General features: G+C 46.3%; 1 protein-coding gene across 1 annotated transcript in view; it reads left to right on the top strand.

Annotated features, from left to right (window-relative positions):
- unc5b (unc-5 netrin receptor B) overlaps positions 1 to 13,127 on the top strand; it is a 164,637-nt gene extending 151,510 nt beyond the window's left edge. The window contains exons 14-19 of the mRNA XM_042301409.1: positions 5,894 to 6,068; positions 8,689 to 8,928; positions 10,252 to 10,401; positions 10,658 to 10,822; positions 11,503 to 11,681; positions 12,356 to 13,127. Of these exons, the coding sequence (XP_042157343.1) occupies positions 5,894 to 6,068; positions 8,689 to 8,928; positions 10,252 to 10,401; positions 10,658 to 10,822; positions 11,503 to 11,681; positions 12,356 to 12,521 (1,075 nt within the window). The 3' untranslated portion in view covers positions 12,522 to 13,127. The remainder of the gene's footprint in view (positions 1 to 5,893; positions 6,069 to 8,688; positions 8,929 to 10,251; positions 10,402 to 10,657; positions 10,823 to 11,502; positions 11,682 to 12,355) is intronic.
- Positions 13,128 to 14,162: the final 1,035 nt, after the last annotated feature.

The raw sequence follows: 14,162 nt of genomic DNA, 5'->3' as shown, positions 1-14,162 counted from the left end.
GTGAACTCATCCAAGGTCACCTCCCCTTGTACCTACACACAGACACACACAGTGGTAGTGGGCGTGGCCAATGGTCTGGATTTAGAGGCCCTCCCCTTGTACCTACACACAGACACACACAGTGGTAGTGGGCGTGGCCAATGGTCCAGATTTAGAGGCCCTCCTCTTGGCCGCAGAGACAACATTTTGCTGTTTTAAAGCTAATTTACTGCAATTCTACACATTTTGACATGGTCCAGAGACAACATTTTGCTGTTTTAAAACTACTTTCCTTAAATTCTACACATTTTGACATGTTCCAGAGAGAACATTTTACAGTTTTAAAACTACTTTCCTTAAATTCTACACATTTTGCCATGGCTTCTGTCTTGTTCCTATGCTATCAGAGTGACTCAAAATCAATGTGGGCCCCGTGCCATTTGGGGATATTTTAGATTCTCCCCTGACTGTTCACTTTTTAATAGTTGATTGTTCGATCTCAAATATGATATTATTGAACAATATATTTCTCCCAATGTTTATTTTTGTATCATACATCATAAAAAAATATGAATAAATCAGTGGGCGGTCATGATTTTTTGCACCGATGCTAAATGCGTATATTTAGGGAATAGGGTGCTATTTGGGATTTTAAAGTTGATTTTTTTACCTTGATTTTCAGCAGTGGTGGAAAGTACTTATGTTAAAATACTTTCAAGTATTTATTTAAGTCATTTTTTTGGGGGGGGGGTATCTGTACTTTACTATTTATATTTTTTTACAACTTTTACTTCACTTACATTCGTAAAGAAAATAAAGTACTTTTAACTTTTAAAATACAGTACTTTTAACTTTTTAAAATAAAGTACTTTTAACTTTTAAAATACAGTACTTTTAACTTTTAAAATACAGTACTTTTAACTTTTAAAATAAAGTACTTTTAACTTTTAAAATGAAGTACTTTTAACTTTTAAAATAAAGTACTTTTAACTTTTTAAAATAAAGTACTTTTAACTTTTAAAATAAAGTACTTTTAACTTTTAAAATAAAGTACTTTTAACTTTTAAAATAAAGTACTTTTAACGTACATTTTCCCTGACACCCAAAAGTACTCGTTACATTTTGACAGGAAAATCAGATGCACGTATCAAGAAAACATCCTTGGTCTTCTGCCTCTGATCTGGCCGACTCAAGTATGACGGTTTAGTCGTTTCTTCTCCCCACCACTGATTTTCAGTTCATAAGTTCTCTGTGACATGTCTTCTCTAAAGTACTGTTGATCCGCTTTGAGTGAAATGATTCTTGCGGTCTCTCTACGGTCAGGCAGGCTCAAATGTTGATATCCAATCTAGTTGCTCAATGTTGCTCAATGATGCTTGGATGTATATACTGTACTCGATATCATCTACTGTATCTTGCCTATGCTGCTCTGTACCATCACTCATTCATATATCCGTATGTACATATTCTTTATCCCCTTACACTGTGTATGACAGCAGTTTTTTTTTGGAATTGTTAGTTAGATTACTTGCTCGTTATTACTGCATTGTCGGAACTAGAAGCACAAGCATTTCGCTACACTCGCATTAACATCTGCTAACCATGTGTATGTGACAAATAAAATTTGATTTGATTTGATTTGATTTGATCAAGTGTTATGGTAAAGCGAACAATCATTTAAAAAGGACACCGATGTTCTTGTCTCTTAGTGTTTTCTAGGTTGCAGTCAGAGGTCATGGATGAGACAGGGTTATTAACATGTTATTACTATATATTATTCTAGGTTGCAGTCGGAGGTCATGGATGAGACAGGGTTATTAACATGTTATTACTATATATTATTCTAGGTTGCAGTCGGAGGTCATGGATGAGACAGGGTTATTAACATGTTATTACTATATATTATTCTAGGTTGCAGTCGGAGGTCATGGATGAGACAGGGTTATTAACATGTTATTACTATATATTATTCTAGGTTGCAGTCGGAGGTCATGGATGAGACAGGGTTATTAACATGTTATTACTATATATTATTCTAGGTTGCAGTCGGAGGTCATGAATGAGACAGGGTTATTAACATGTTATTACTATATATTATTCTAGGTTGCAGTCGGAGGTCATGAATGAGACAGGGTTATTAACATGTTATTACTATATATTATTCTAGGTTGCAGTCGGAGGTCATGGATGAGACAGGGTTATTAACATGTTATTACTATATATTATTCTAGGTTGCAGTCGGAGGTCATGAATGAGACAGGGTTATTAACATGTTATTACTATATATTATTCTAGGTTGCAGTCGGAGGTCATGAATGAGACAGGGTTATTAACATGTTATTACTATATATTATTCTAGGTTGCAGTCGGAGGTCATGGATGAGACAGGGTTATTAACATGTTATTACTATATATTATTCTAGGTTGCAGTCGGAGGTCATGGATGAGACAGGGTTATTAACATGTTATTACTATATATTATTCTAGGTTGCAGTCGGAGGTCATGGATGAGACAGGGTTATTAACATGTTATTACTATATATTATTCTAGGTTGCAGTCGGAGGTCATGGATGAGACAGGGTTATTAACATGTTATTACTATATATTATTCTAGGTTGCAGTCGGAGGTCATGGATGAGACAGGGTTATTAACATGTTATTACTATATATTATTCTAGGTTGCAGTCGGAGGTCATGGATGAGACAGGGTTATTAACATGTTATTACTATATATTATTCTAGGTTGCAGTCGGAGGTCATGAATGAGACAGGGTTATTAACATGTTATTACTATATATTATTCTAGGTTGCAGTCGGAGGTCATGGATGAGACAGGGTTATTAACATGTTATTACTATATATTATTCTAGGTTGCAGTCGGAGGTCATGGATGAGACAGGGTTATTAACATGTTATTACTATATATTATTCTAGGTTGCAGTCGGAGGTCATGGATGAGACAGGGTTATTAACATGTTATTACTATATATTATTCTAGGTTGCAGTCGGAGGTCATGGATGAGACAGGGTTATTAACATGTTATTACTATATATTATTCTAGGTTGCAGTCGGAGGTCATGGATGAGACAGGGTTATTAACATGTTATTACTATATATTATTCTAGGTTGCAGTCGGAGGTCATGGATGAGACAGGGTTATTAACATGTTATTACTATATATTATTCTAGGTTGCAGTCGGAGGTCATGGATGAGACAGGGTTATTAACATGTTATTACTATATATTATTCTAGGTTGCAGTCGGAGGTCATGGATGAGACAGGGTTATTAACATGTTATTACTATATATTATTCTAGGTTGCAGTCGGAGGTCATGGATGAGACAGGGTTATTAACATGTTATTACTATATATTATTCTAGGTTGCAGTCGGAGGTCATGGATGAGACAGGGTTATTAACATGTTATTACTATATATTATTCTAGGTTGCAGTCGGAGGTCATGGATGAGACAGGGTTATTAACATGTTATTACTATATATTATTCTAGTTATTACTATATATTATTCTAGGTTGCAGTCGGAGGTCATGGATGAGACAGGGTTATTAACATGTTATTACTATATATTATTCTAGGTTGCAGTCGGAGGTCATGGATGAGACAGGGTTATTAACATGTTATTACTATATATTATTCTAGGTTGCAGTCGGAGGTCATGGATGAGACAGGGTTATTAACATGTTATTACTATATATTATTCTAGGTTGCAGTCGGAGGTCATGGATGAGACAGGGTTATTAACATGTTATTACTATATATTATTCTAGGTTGCAGTCGGAGGTCATGGATGAGACAGGGTTATTAACATGTTATTACTATATATTATTCTAGGTTGCAGTCGGAGGTCATGGATGAGACAGGGTTATTAACATGTTATTACTATATATTATTCTAGGTTGCAGTCGGAGGTCATGGATGAGACAGGGTTATTAACATGTTATTACTATATATTATTCTAGGTTGCAGTCGGAGGTCATGGATGAGACAGGGTTATTAACATGTTATTACTATATATTATTCTAGGTTGCAGTCGGAGGTCATGGATGAGACAGGGTTATTAACATGTTATTACTATATATTATTCTAGGTTGCAGTCGGAGGTCATGGATGAGACAGGGTTATTAACATGTTATTACTATATATTATTCTAGGTTGCAGTCGGAGGTCATGAATGAGACAGGGTTATTAACATGTTATTACTATATATTATTCTAGGTTGCAGTCGGAGGTCATGGATGAGACAGGGTTATTAACATGTTATTACTATATATTATTCTAGGTTGCAGTCGGAGGTCATGGATGAGACAGGGTTATTAACATGTTATTACTATATATTATTCTAGGTTGCAGTCGGAGGTCATGGATGAGACAGGGTTATTAACATGTTATTACTATATATTATTCTAGGTTGCAGTCGGAGGTCATGGATGAGACAGGGTTATTAACATGTTATTACTATATATTATTCTAGGTTGCAGTCGGAGGTCATGGATGAGACAGGGTTATTAACATGTTATTACTATATATTATTCTAGGTTGCAGTCGGAGGTCATGGATGAGACAGGGTTATTAACATGTTATTACTATATATTATTCTAGGTTGCAGTCGGAGGTCATGGATGAGACAGGGTTATTAACATGTTATTACTATATATTATTCTAGGTTGCAGTCGGAGGTCATGAATGAGACAGGGTTATTAACATGTTATTACTATATATTATTCTAGGTTGCAGTCGGAGGTCATGGATGAGACAGGGTTATTAACATGTTATTACTATATATTATTCTAGGTTGCAGTCGGAGGTCATGAATGAGACAGGGTTATTAACATGTTATTACTATATATTATTCTAGGTTGCAGTCGGAGGTCATGAATGAGACAGGGTTATTAACATGTTATTACTATATATTATTCTAGGTTGCAGTCGGAGGTCATGAATGAGACAGGGTTATTAACATGTTATTACTATATATTATTCTAGGTTGCAGTCGGAGGTCATGAATGAGACAGGGTTATTAACATGTTATTACTATATATTATTCTAGGTTGCAGTCGGAGGTCATGAATGAGACAGGGTTATTAACATGTTATTACTATATATTATTCTAGGTTGCAGTCGGAGGTCATGGATGAGACAGGGTTATTAACATGTTATTACTATATATTATTCTAGGTTGCAGTCGGAGGTCATGAATGAGACAGGGTTATTAACATGTTATTACTATATATTATTCTAGGTTGCAGTCGGAGGTCATGAATGAGACAGGGTTATTAACATGTTATTACTATATATTATTCTAGGTTGCAGTCGGAGGTCATGAATGAGACAGGGTTATTAACATGTTATTACTATATATTATTCTAGGTTGCAGTCGGAGGTCATGGATGAGACAGGGTTATTAACATGTTATTACTATATATTATTCTAGGTTGCAGTCGGAGGTCATGGATGAGACAGGGTTATTAACATGTTATTACTATATATTATTCTAGGTTGCAGTCGGAGGTCATGAATGAGACAGGGTTATTAACATGTTATTACTATATATTATTCTAGGTTGCAGTCGGAGGTCATGAATGAGACAGGGTTATTAACATGTTATTACTATATATTATTCTAGGTTGCAGTCGGAGGTCATGGATGAGACAGGGTTATTAACATGTTATTACTATATATTATTCTAGGTTGCAGTCGGAGGTCATGGATGAGACAGGGTTATTAACATGTTATTACTATATATTATTCTAGGTTGCAGTCGGAGGTCATGGATGAGACAGGGTTATTAACATGTTATTACTATATATTATTCTAGGTTGCAGTCGGAGGTCATGGATGAGACAGGGTTATTACTATGTGTTACTAACATGTTATTAATATATATTATTCTAGGTTACCGTCGGAGGGCAGTCAGACAGTGCTGAGCCCGGTGGTGAGCTGTGGTCCATCAGGCATGCTGCTGAGTCGACCTGTGGTCCTCACTCTGCCACACTGTGCCCAGCTAGATACCCCAACACCAGACTGGACCCTCACCCTCAAGACACAGACACACCAAGGGGCATGGGAGGTGAGACATGGGAAGAGAGAGAGAAGGAAGGGGCCAGGGGGAGGGGGAGACCGAGAGAGGGAGGGAAGAAGAGAGAGAGAAGGAGGGAGGGGAGGAGGAGAGACAGAGAGAGGGAGGGAAGGAGGGGAGGAGGAGAGACAGAGAGAGGGAGGGTAGAAGAGAGAGAAGGAGGGAGGGGAGGAGGAGAGACAGAGAGAGGGAGGGAAGAAGAGAGAGAGAAGGAAGGAGGGGAGGAGGAGAGACAGAGAGAGGGAGGGAAGGAGGGGAGGAGTAGAGACAGAGAGAGGGAGGGTAGAAGAGAGAGAGAAGGAGGGAGGGGAGGAGGAGAGACAAAGAGAGGGAGGGAAGGAGGGGAGGAGGAGAGACAGAGAGAGGGAGGGAAGGAGGGGAGGAGGAGAGACAGAGAGAGGGAGGGTAGAAGAGAGAGAGAAGGAGGGAGGGGAGGAGGAGAGACAGAGAGAGGGAGGGAAGGAGGGGAGGAGGAGAGACCGAGAGAGGGAGGGAAGAAGAGAGAGAGAAGGAGGGAGGGGAGGAGGAGAGACAGAGAGAGGGAGGGAGGGAGGGAAGAAGACAGACAAAGAGGGGGATACCTAGATAGTTGTACAACTGATTGCATTCAACTGAAATGTGTCTTCTGCATTTAACCTCAGAGAGGTGCGGGGAATGGTGGGTTAACTGTCTTGCTCAATGGGCAGACTGACAGATGTTTTTACCTTGTCAGCTCGGGGATTCAATCCAGCAACCATTTTGGTTACCGGCCCAACCCTCTATCCACTAGGCTACCTGGCACAGGAAAATGTGCTGTAGACTAGAGATGATGAAATAGGGTCGAAGGTCATAATCAGAAATAAGGTGTTTTGGTAAAATACAGAGATTCAAAATGAGAAGTTGGAACATGATCTGGACAGGTCACCTCTGCTGTCTCTACCAGGCTGGATGACAGGTCACCTCTGCTGTCTCTACTGGATGACAGGTCACCTCTGCTGTCTCTACTGGATGACAGGTCACCTCTGCTGTCTCTACCGGGCTGGATGACAGGTCACCTCTGCTGTCTCTACCGGGCTGGATGACAGGTCACCTCTGCTGTCTCTACCGGGCTGGATGACAGGTCACCTCTGCTGTCTCTACCGGGCTGGATGACAGGTCATCTCTGCTGTCTCTACCAGGCTGGATGACAAGTCACCTCTGCTGTCTCTACCGGGCTGGATGACAGGTCACCTCTGCTGTCTCTACCGGGCTGGATGACAGGTCACCTCTGCTGTCTCTACTGGATGACAGGTCACCTCTGCTGTCTCTACCGGGCTGGATGACAGGTCACCTCTGCTGTCTCTACCGGGCTGGATGACAGGTGTCCTCTGCTGTCTCCACTGGATGACAGGTCACCTCTGCTGTCTCTACTGGATGACAGGTCACCTCTGCTGTCTCTACCGGGCTGGATGACAGGTCACTTCTGCTGTCTCTACTGGATGACAGGTCACCTCTGCTGTCTCTACCGGGCTGGATGACAGGTCACCTCTGTTGTCTCTACTGGATGACAGGTCACCTCTGCTGTCTCTGTCGGGCTAGATGACAGGTCACCTCTGCTGTCTCTACCGGCTGGATGACAGGTCACCTCTGCTGTCTCTACCAGGCTGGATGACAGGTCACCTCTGCTGTCTCTACTGGATGACAGGTCACCTCTGCTGTCTCTACCGGGCTGGATGATAGGTCACCTCTGCTGTCTCTACCGGGCTGGATGACAGGTCACCTCTGCTGTCTCTACCGGGCTGGATGACAGGTCACCTCTGCTGTCTCTACTGGGCTGGATGACAGGTCACCTCTGCTGTCTCTACCAGGCTGGATGACAGGTCACCTCTGCTGTCTCTACCGGGCTGGATGACAGGTCACCTCTGCTGTCTCTACCGGGCTGGATGACAGGTCACCTCTGCTGTCTCTACTGGATGACAGGTCACCTCTGCTGTCTCTACCGGGCTGGATGACAGGTCACCTCTGCTGTCTCTACCAGGCTGGATGACAGGTCACCTCTGCTGTCTCTACCGGGCTGGATGACAGGTCACCTCTGCTGTCTCTACCAGGCTGGATGACAGGTCACCTCTGCTGTCTCTACCGGGCTGGATGACAGGTCACCTCTGCTGTCTCTACCGGGCTGGATGACAGGTCACCTCTGCTGTCTCTACCGGGCTGGATGACAGGTCACCTCTGCTGTCTCTACCGGGCTGGATGACAGGTCACCTCTGCTGTCTCTACTGGATGACAGGTCACCTCTGCTGTCTCTACCGGGCTGGATGACAGGTCACCTCTGTGGTCTCTAGCGGGCTGGATGACAGGTCACCTCTGCTGTCTCTACCGGGCTGGATGACAGGTCACCTCTGCTGTCTCTACTGGATGACAGGTCACGTCTGCTGTCTCTACCGGCCTGGATGACAGGTCACCTCTGCTGTCTCTACCGGGCTGGATGCATTTCTGTGTCCTATACCGTCCTAAATCTTTACTCACTTTAATTGAATTCTTCTTTACCCTGATGCCAGAATAGATTATGTAAATGTTTATGTCCAGAAATCCAGTCTCCAGTCACTTCTTTAACCCCTTCTACTCTGCACTACCTCTATTCTGCCACTAGGAGGTACTGACGGTGGGAGAGGAGAGTCTATCGTCCCCCTGCTACCTCCAGCTAGAGGAGTCGAACTGCCATGTTGTGATGGAACAGTTGGGGACCTACAGTCTAGTGGGCCAGTCCTGCCCTCCCCAGCCCGCCTGTAAGAGGCTACAGCTGGCCCTGTTCGCCCCCAGAGCCCCCTGTCTCTCCCTGGACTACATCCTGAGGATTTACTGCACACAGGACACGCCACACGCCCTGAGGGTAGGGAGGGACACGCCCTGAGGGTAGGGAGGGGAGGGACACGCCACACGCCCTGAGGGTAGGGAGGGGAGGGACACGCCACACGCCCTGAGGGTAGGGAGGGGAGGGACACGCCCTGAGGGTAGGGAGGGGAGGGACACGCCACACGCCCTGAGGGTAGGGAGGGACACGCCCTGAGGGTAGGGAGGGGAGGGACACGCCCTGAGGGGAGGGAGGGGAGGGACACGCCACACGCCCTGAGGGGAGGGAGGGACACAGGGACACGCCCTGAGGGTAGGGAGGGGAGGGACACGCCCTGAGGGGAGGGAGAGGAGGGACACGCCACACACCCTGAGGGTAGGGAGGGGAGGGACACGCCCTGAGGGTAGGCAGGGGAGGGACACGCCACACACCCTGAGGGGAGGGAGGGACACAGGGACACGCCCTGAGGGTAGGGAGGGGAGGGACACGCCACACGCCCTGAGGGTAGGGAGGGGAGGGACATGCCCTGAGGGTAGGCAGGGGAGGGACACGCCACACACCCTGAGGGGAGGGAGGGGAGGGACACGCCACACGCCCTGAGGGGAGGGAGGGGAGGGACACGCCCTGAGGGTAGGGAGGGGAGGGACACGCCACACACCCTGAGGGGAGGGAGGGGCATGCCACACGCCCTGAGGGTAGGGAGGGGAGGGACACGCCACACGCCCTGAGGGTAGAGCTGTCTGTCTGGTTCTCTGGCTGACTGTCTGGTTCTATGTCTGTCTGGTTCTATGTCTGTCTGGTTCTCTGGCTGACTGTCTGGTTCTATGTCTGTCTGGTTCTCTGTCTGTCTGGTTCTCTGGCTGTTTGTCTGTTTCTATGTCTGTCTGGTTCTATGTTTATATTTGGTTCTATGTCTGTCTGGTTTTATGTCTGTCTGGTTCTATGTCTGTCTGGTTCTATGTCTGTCTGGTTCTATGTATGACTGTTTCCAAGTCTATCTGGTTCTATGTCTTTATTTGGTTCTATGTCTGTCTGGTTTTATGTCTGTCTATCTGTCCAAAGCCTATCTGTATGTTTGTCCTGCCTATGTCTTCACCCCCCTTTTTTCTATTTGTGTCTCTCTCTCAACCTTTCTCCTCTGTCTCTCTCTCTCTGCCTCTGTTTCTGTCTCTCTCTCTCTTTCCCTCTCCCTCTCTGTCTCTCCCTCTCTCTACCTCTCTCTCTCTCTCTCTCTCTCTGCCTCTCTCTCTGCCTCTGTTTCTGTCTCTCTCTCTCTCTCTCTCTCTCTCTCTCTCTCTCTCTCTCTCGCTCTCGCTCTCTCTTTCACTCTCCCTCTCTGTCTCTCCCTGTCTCTCTCTGTAGGAGGTGTTGGAGTTGGAGAGGAGTCTAGGGGGAGTGTTGCTGGAGAACCCTAAACCCCTGTTGTTTAAAGATAGCTACCACAACTTGCGTCTGTCCATCCATGACATCCCTCACTCACAATGGAGAAGCAAACTACTGGCCAAGTACCAGGTCAGACACACACGCTCTCTCTCTCTCTCTCTCTCACACACACACACTAATGTCATATCATGTCTTCCTCAAGAGATTTCGTTCTACCACATCTGAAGTGATAGTCGGAGACTCCATATTATTACCCATGGTTTTGGAATGAGATGTTCGACGAGCAGGTGTCCACATCCTGTTGGGGTCATTTAGTCATTTAGAGAATATGTCTATTGAGCCAATCAATAGATCAATGAATCACCATACATGTCTCTTCCCCCAGGAGATTCCATTCTACCACATCTGGAGTGGTGGTCAGAGACTCCTCCACTGTACCTTCAGCCTAGAGAGAGGCAGCCTGGCCGTGTCTCAGCTCTCCTGTAAGATCTGTGTCAGACAGGTGGAAGGAGAGGGACAGATCTTCCAGCTGCACACTGACATACAGGAGGTAACAGGGGGGAAGGGTTTCACTGTAACACACAGACATACAGGAGGTAACAGGGGGAAGGGTTTCACTGTAACACACTGACAGGTGGAAGGAGAGGGACAGATCTTCCAGCTGCACACTGACATACAGGAGGTAACAGGGGGAAGGGTTTCACTGTAACACACAGACATACAGGAGGTAACAGGGGGAAGGGTTTCACTGTAACACAGAGACACACAGGAGGTAACAGGGGGAAGGGTTTCACTGTAACACACAGGCAGGAAGTAACAGGGGGAAGGGTTTCACTGTAACACACAGACATACAGGAGGTAACAGGGGGGAAGGGTTTCACTGTAACACACAGACATACAGGAGGTAACAGGGGGGAAGGGTTTCACTGTAACACACAGACATAACACCAACCTTTTCCCAGGGCTTAGCTGGTCCTGGTGACTTTTTGGAGATAGCCAGTGACTGAGTTCCGCCGTCATTTAATAAGGAATTTTCTACTCCAGAAAAGTGACAGTTGGTTTCAGTTAGCAGAAGCTTGTGTGAAGAGAAGCTAAGCTAGCCTCGGGCTAGTTTTAACCCAGGGTTAACGATAGCCCTGGGCTAAGTACATGTCAGAGCTCTTGAGTCAGCCTTGTTCTGGATCCTAACTGCTATCTCTCTCCATCCACCCATCCTCTCTCTACCTCCAGACCCTCTCGCCCTGCTCCTCCCTCCCCTCGGGGGGTACATGCCTGTCCTCCTCCCAGGTGGGGCCCTATGCCTTCCGTCTGCCCACCTCCATACGACAGAAGATCTGTGCCAGTCTGGATGCCCCCAGTGCCCGCGGCTGTGACTGGAGACTACTGGCACACAGCCTGGGCTTCGACAGGTGAGACCGAGAGATAAAGAGGGGAGAGAGCGAGAGATAGAGAGGTGGGGGGAGATCGAGGGGATGAGAAAGCGAGAGATAGAGGGGTGAGATAGAGGGGGAGAGAGGGGGAGATAGAGGGGGAGAAAGTGGGAGATGCAGGGGGAGAGAGTGGGAGATAGAGATAGAGGGGGAGTGAGTGGGAGATAGAGATAGAGGGGGAGAGAGTGGGAGATAGAGATAGAGGGGGAGAGAGTGGGAGATAGAGATAGCGGGGGAGAAAGTGGGAGATAGAGGAGGGGAGAGAATGGGAGTGCAGGCTGTGTTTATAATTACATTCTACCTGTGTATCTGCATGTTAAGGAGAGAATAATTATGACCTTTGTTATTCTGTCCACATGTGCTGTCGTTAACGTCTCTCTCTCTCTCGCTCTTCCTCTCCCCCTCCCTCTCTCTCTCTCTCTCTCTCTCCCTACCTCCCCCCTCTCTCTCTCTCTCTCTCTCCCCCCCTCTCTCTCTCTCTCTCTCTCTCTCCCCCTCTCTCCCTCTCTCTCTCTCTCTCACTCTCCCCCCTCTCTCTCTGTCTCTCTCTCTCTGTCTCTCTCTCTCTCTCTCTCACTCTCCCCCCTCTCTCTCTGTCTCTCTCTCTCTGTCTCTCTCTCTCTCTCTCTCTCTCTCGCCCCTCCTCCCCTCAGGTATCTCAACTACTTTGCAACAAAGCCCAGCCCCACAGGAATTCTGTTGGACCTATGGGAGGCCAGTCACCAAGGCGATGCGGACCTGGTGTCCCTAGCGACCGCTCTCGAGGAGATGGGCAAAAGTGAGGTCCTGGTTGTCATGGCGACAGACGGCGATTGCTGATTGGTCAAAGAAAAAGGAGACGGGGGGGGGGGGGGAGTATGGGGGGGATCTTGTCATCGTAAAGAAATCAATTCAAATACACCAATACTTGCCTATGGACACGGAGACATACCCAGTCCTTCTGCACTACAGACTCCTATGGAAACATGCCCAGTCCACACCTGCATAGACTTAGCACTGCAGACTATTAGCCTACTCTAGCCTGCAACACCTCTGTCCCATGGCCCATCACCTCTCAGTGCCCCCCTTCATCAGCCTCTCTATGCCCAGCACACCCACCACATCCTGGGCTAGCTCTGCTACCCGCTACCCAGGCTCATCTTGAGGCCTAAGTCCCTCTCAGCGATGTTGGTGTGAAATAGGTGTTAGATCCTCGCTCTGTCACCAGTGTTGAACTGTGTTGTTTCAACAGAGCAAAAACAAAAAGCTCTTTAACTTGTACATAAAACACCCTGCTTGAAGACCTTCAACAATAAAATGTCAAGCACTCATACAATCATACACACACACACAAACACACACACACACACGCACAAACACACACACAAACACGCACACACTAACACACACACACACACGCAAACACACACACAAACACACACACACAAACACACCCAAACACACACACACACACACAAACACACACACAAACAAACGCACACAAACACACACACACATACACAAACACACACACAAACAGTCACAGTTACAGACACAGACACAGACACAGTCACAGACACAGTTATAGTTACAGACACAGGCACAGACACAGGCACAGTCACAGGCACAGTCACAGACACAGACAAAGACACAGGCATAGTCACAGACACAGTCACAGGCACAGACAAAGACACAGTCACAGACACAGTCACAGACACAGTCACAGACAAAGACACAGTCACAGTACCAGACACAGTCGCAGACAGAGTCACAGACAGAGTCACAGACACAGTCACAGACACAGTCACAGTCACAGACTCAGGCACAGACACAGTCGCAGGCACAGACACAGTCACAGACACAGCCACAGTACCAGGCACAGTCACAGACACAGTCACAGACACAGTCACAGCCACAGTACCAGGCACAATCACAGTCACAGACACAGTCACAGACACAGTCACAGACACAGACACAGACACAGACACAGACACAGACACAGTCACAGACAAACTCCACTTCCTTATCCCTTTACGGTGTTCACTGAGGCGGTCTTCACTGAGGCGGTCTACACTGAGGCGGTCTACACTGAGGCGGTCTTCACTGAGGCGGTCTACACTGAGGCGGTCTTCACTGAGGCGGTCTACACTGACGCGGTCTTCACTGAGGCGGTCTACACTGACGCGGTCTTCACTGAGGCGGTCTACACTGAGGCGGTCTTCACTGAGGCGGTCTACACTGACGCGGTCTACACTGAGGCGTTCTACACTGAGGTGGTCTTCACTGAGGTGGTCTTCACTGAGGCGGTCTTCACTGAGGCGGTCTACACTGAGGCGGTTTTCACTGAGGCGGTCTACACTGAGGCGGTCTTCACTGAGGCGGTCTACACTGACGCGGTCTTCACTGAGGCGGTCTACACTGACAAGACAACAATCAGTCATATCAGGAATAATCATTAGTAATCATAATCATCTAATCTCA

The sequence above is a fragment of the Oncorhynchus tshawytscha genome, linkage group LG19 (assembly GCF_018296145.1).
Source record: "Oncorhynchus tshawytscha isolate Ot180627B linkage group LG19, Otsh_v2.0, whole genome shotgun sequence".
NCBI classification, from domain to species: domain Eukaryota; kingdom Metazoa; phylum Chordata; class Actinopteri; order Salmoniformes; family Salmonidae; genus Oncorhynchus; species Oncorhynchus tshawytscha.
The sequence above is the reverse complement of the archived record's forward strand: the minus strand, read 5'-3'. Positions and strand labels throughout refer to the sequence as shown.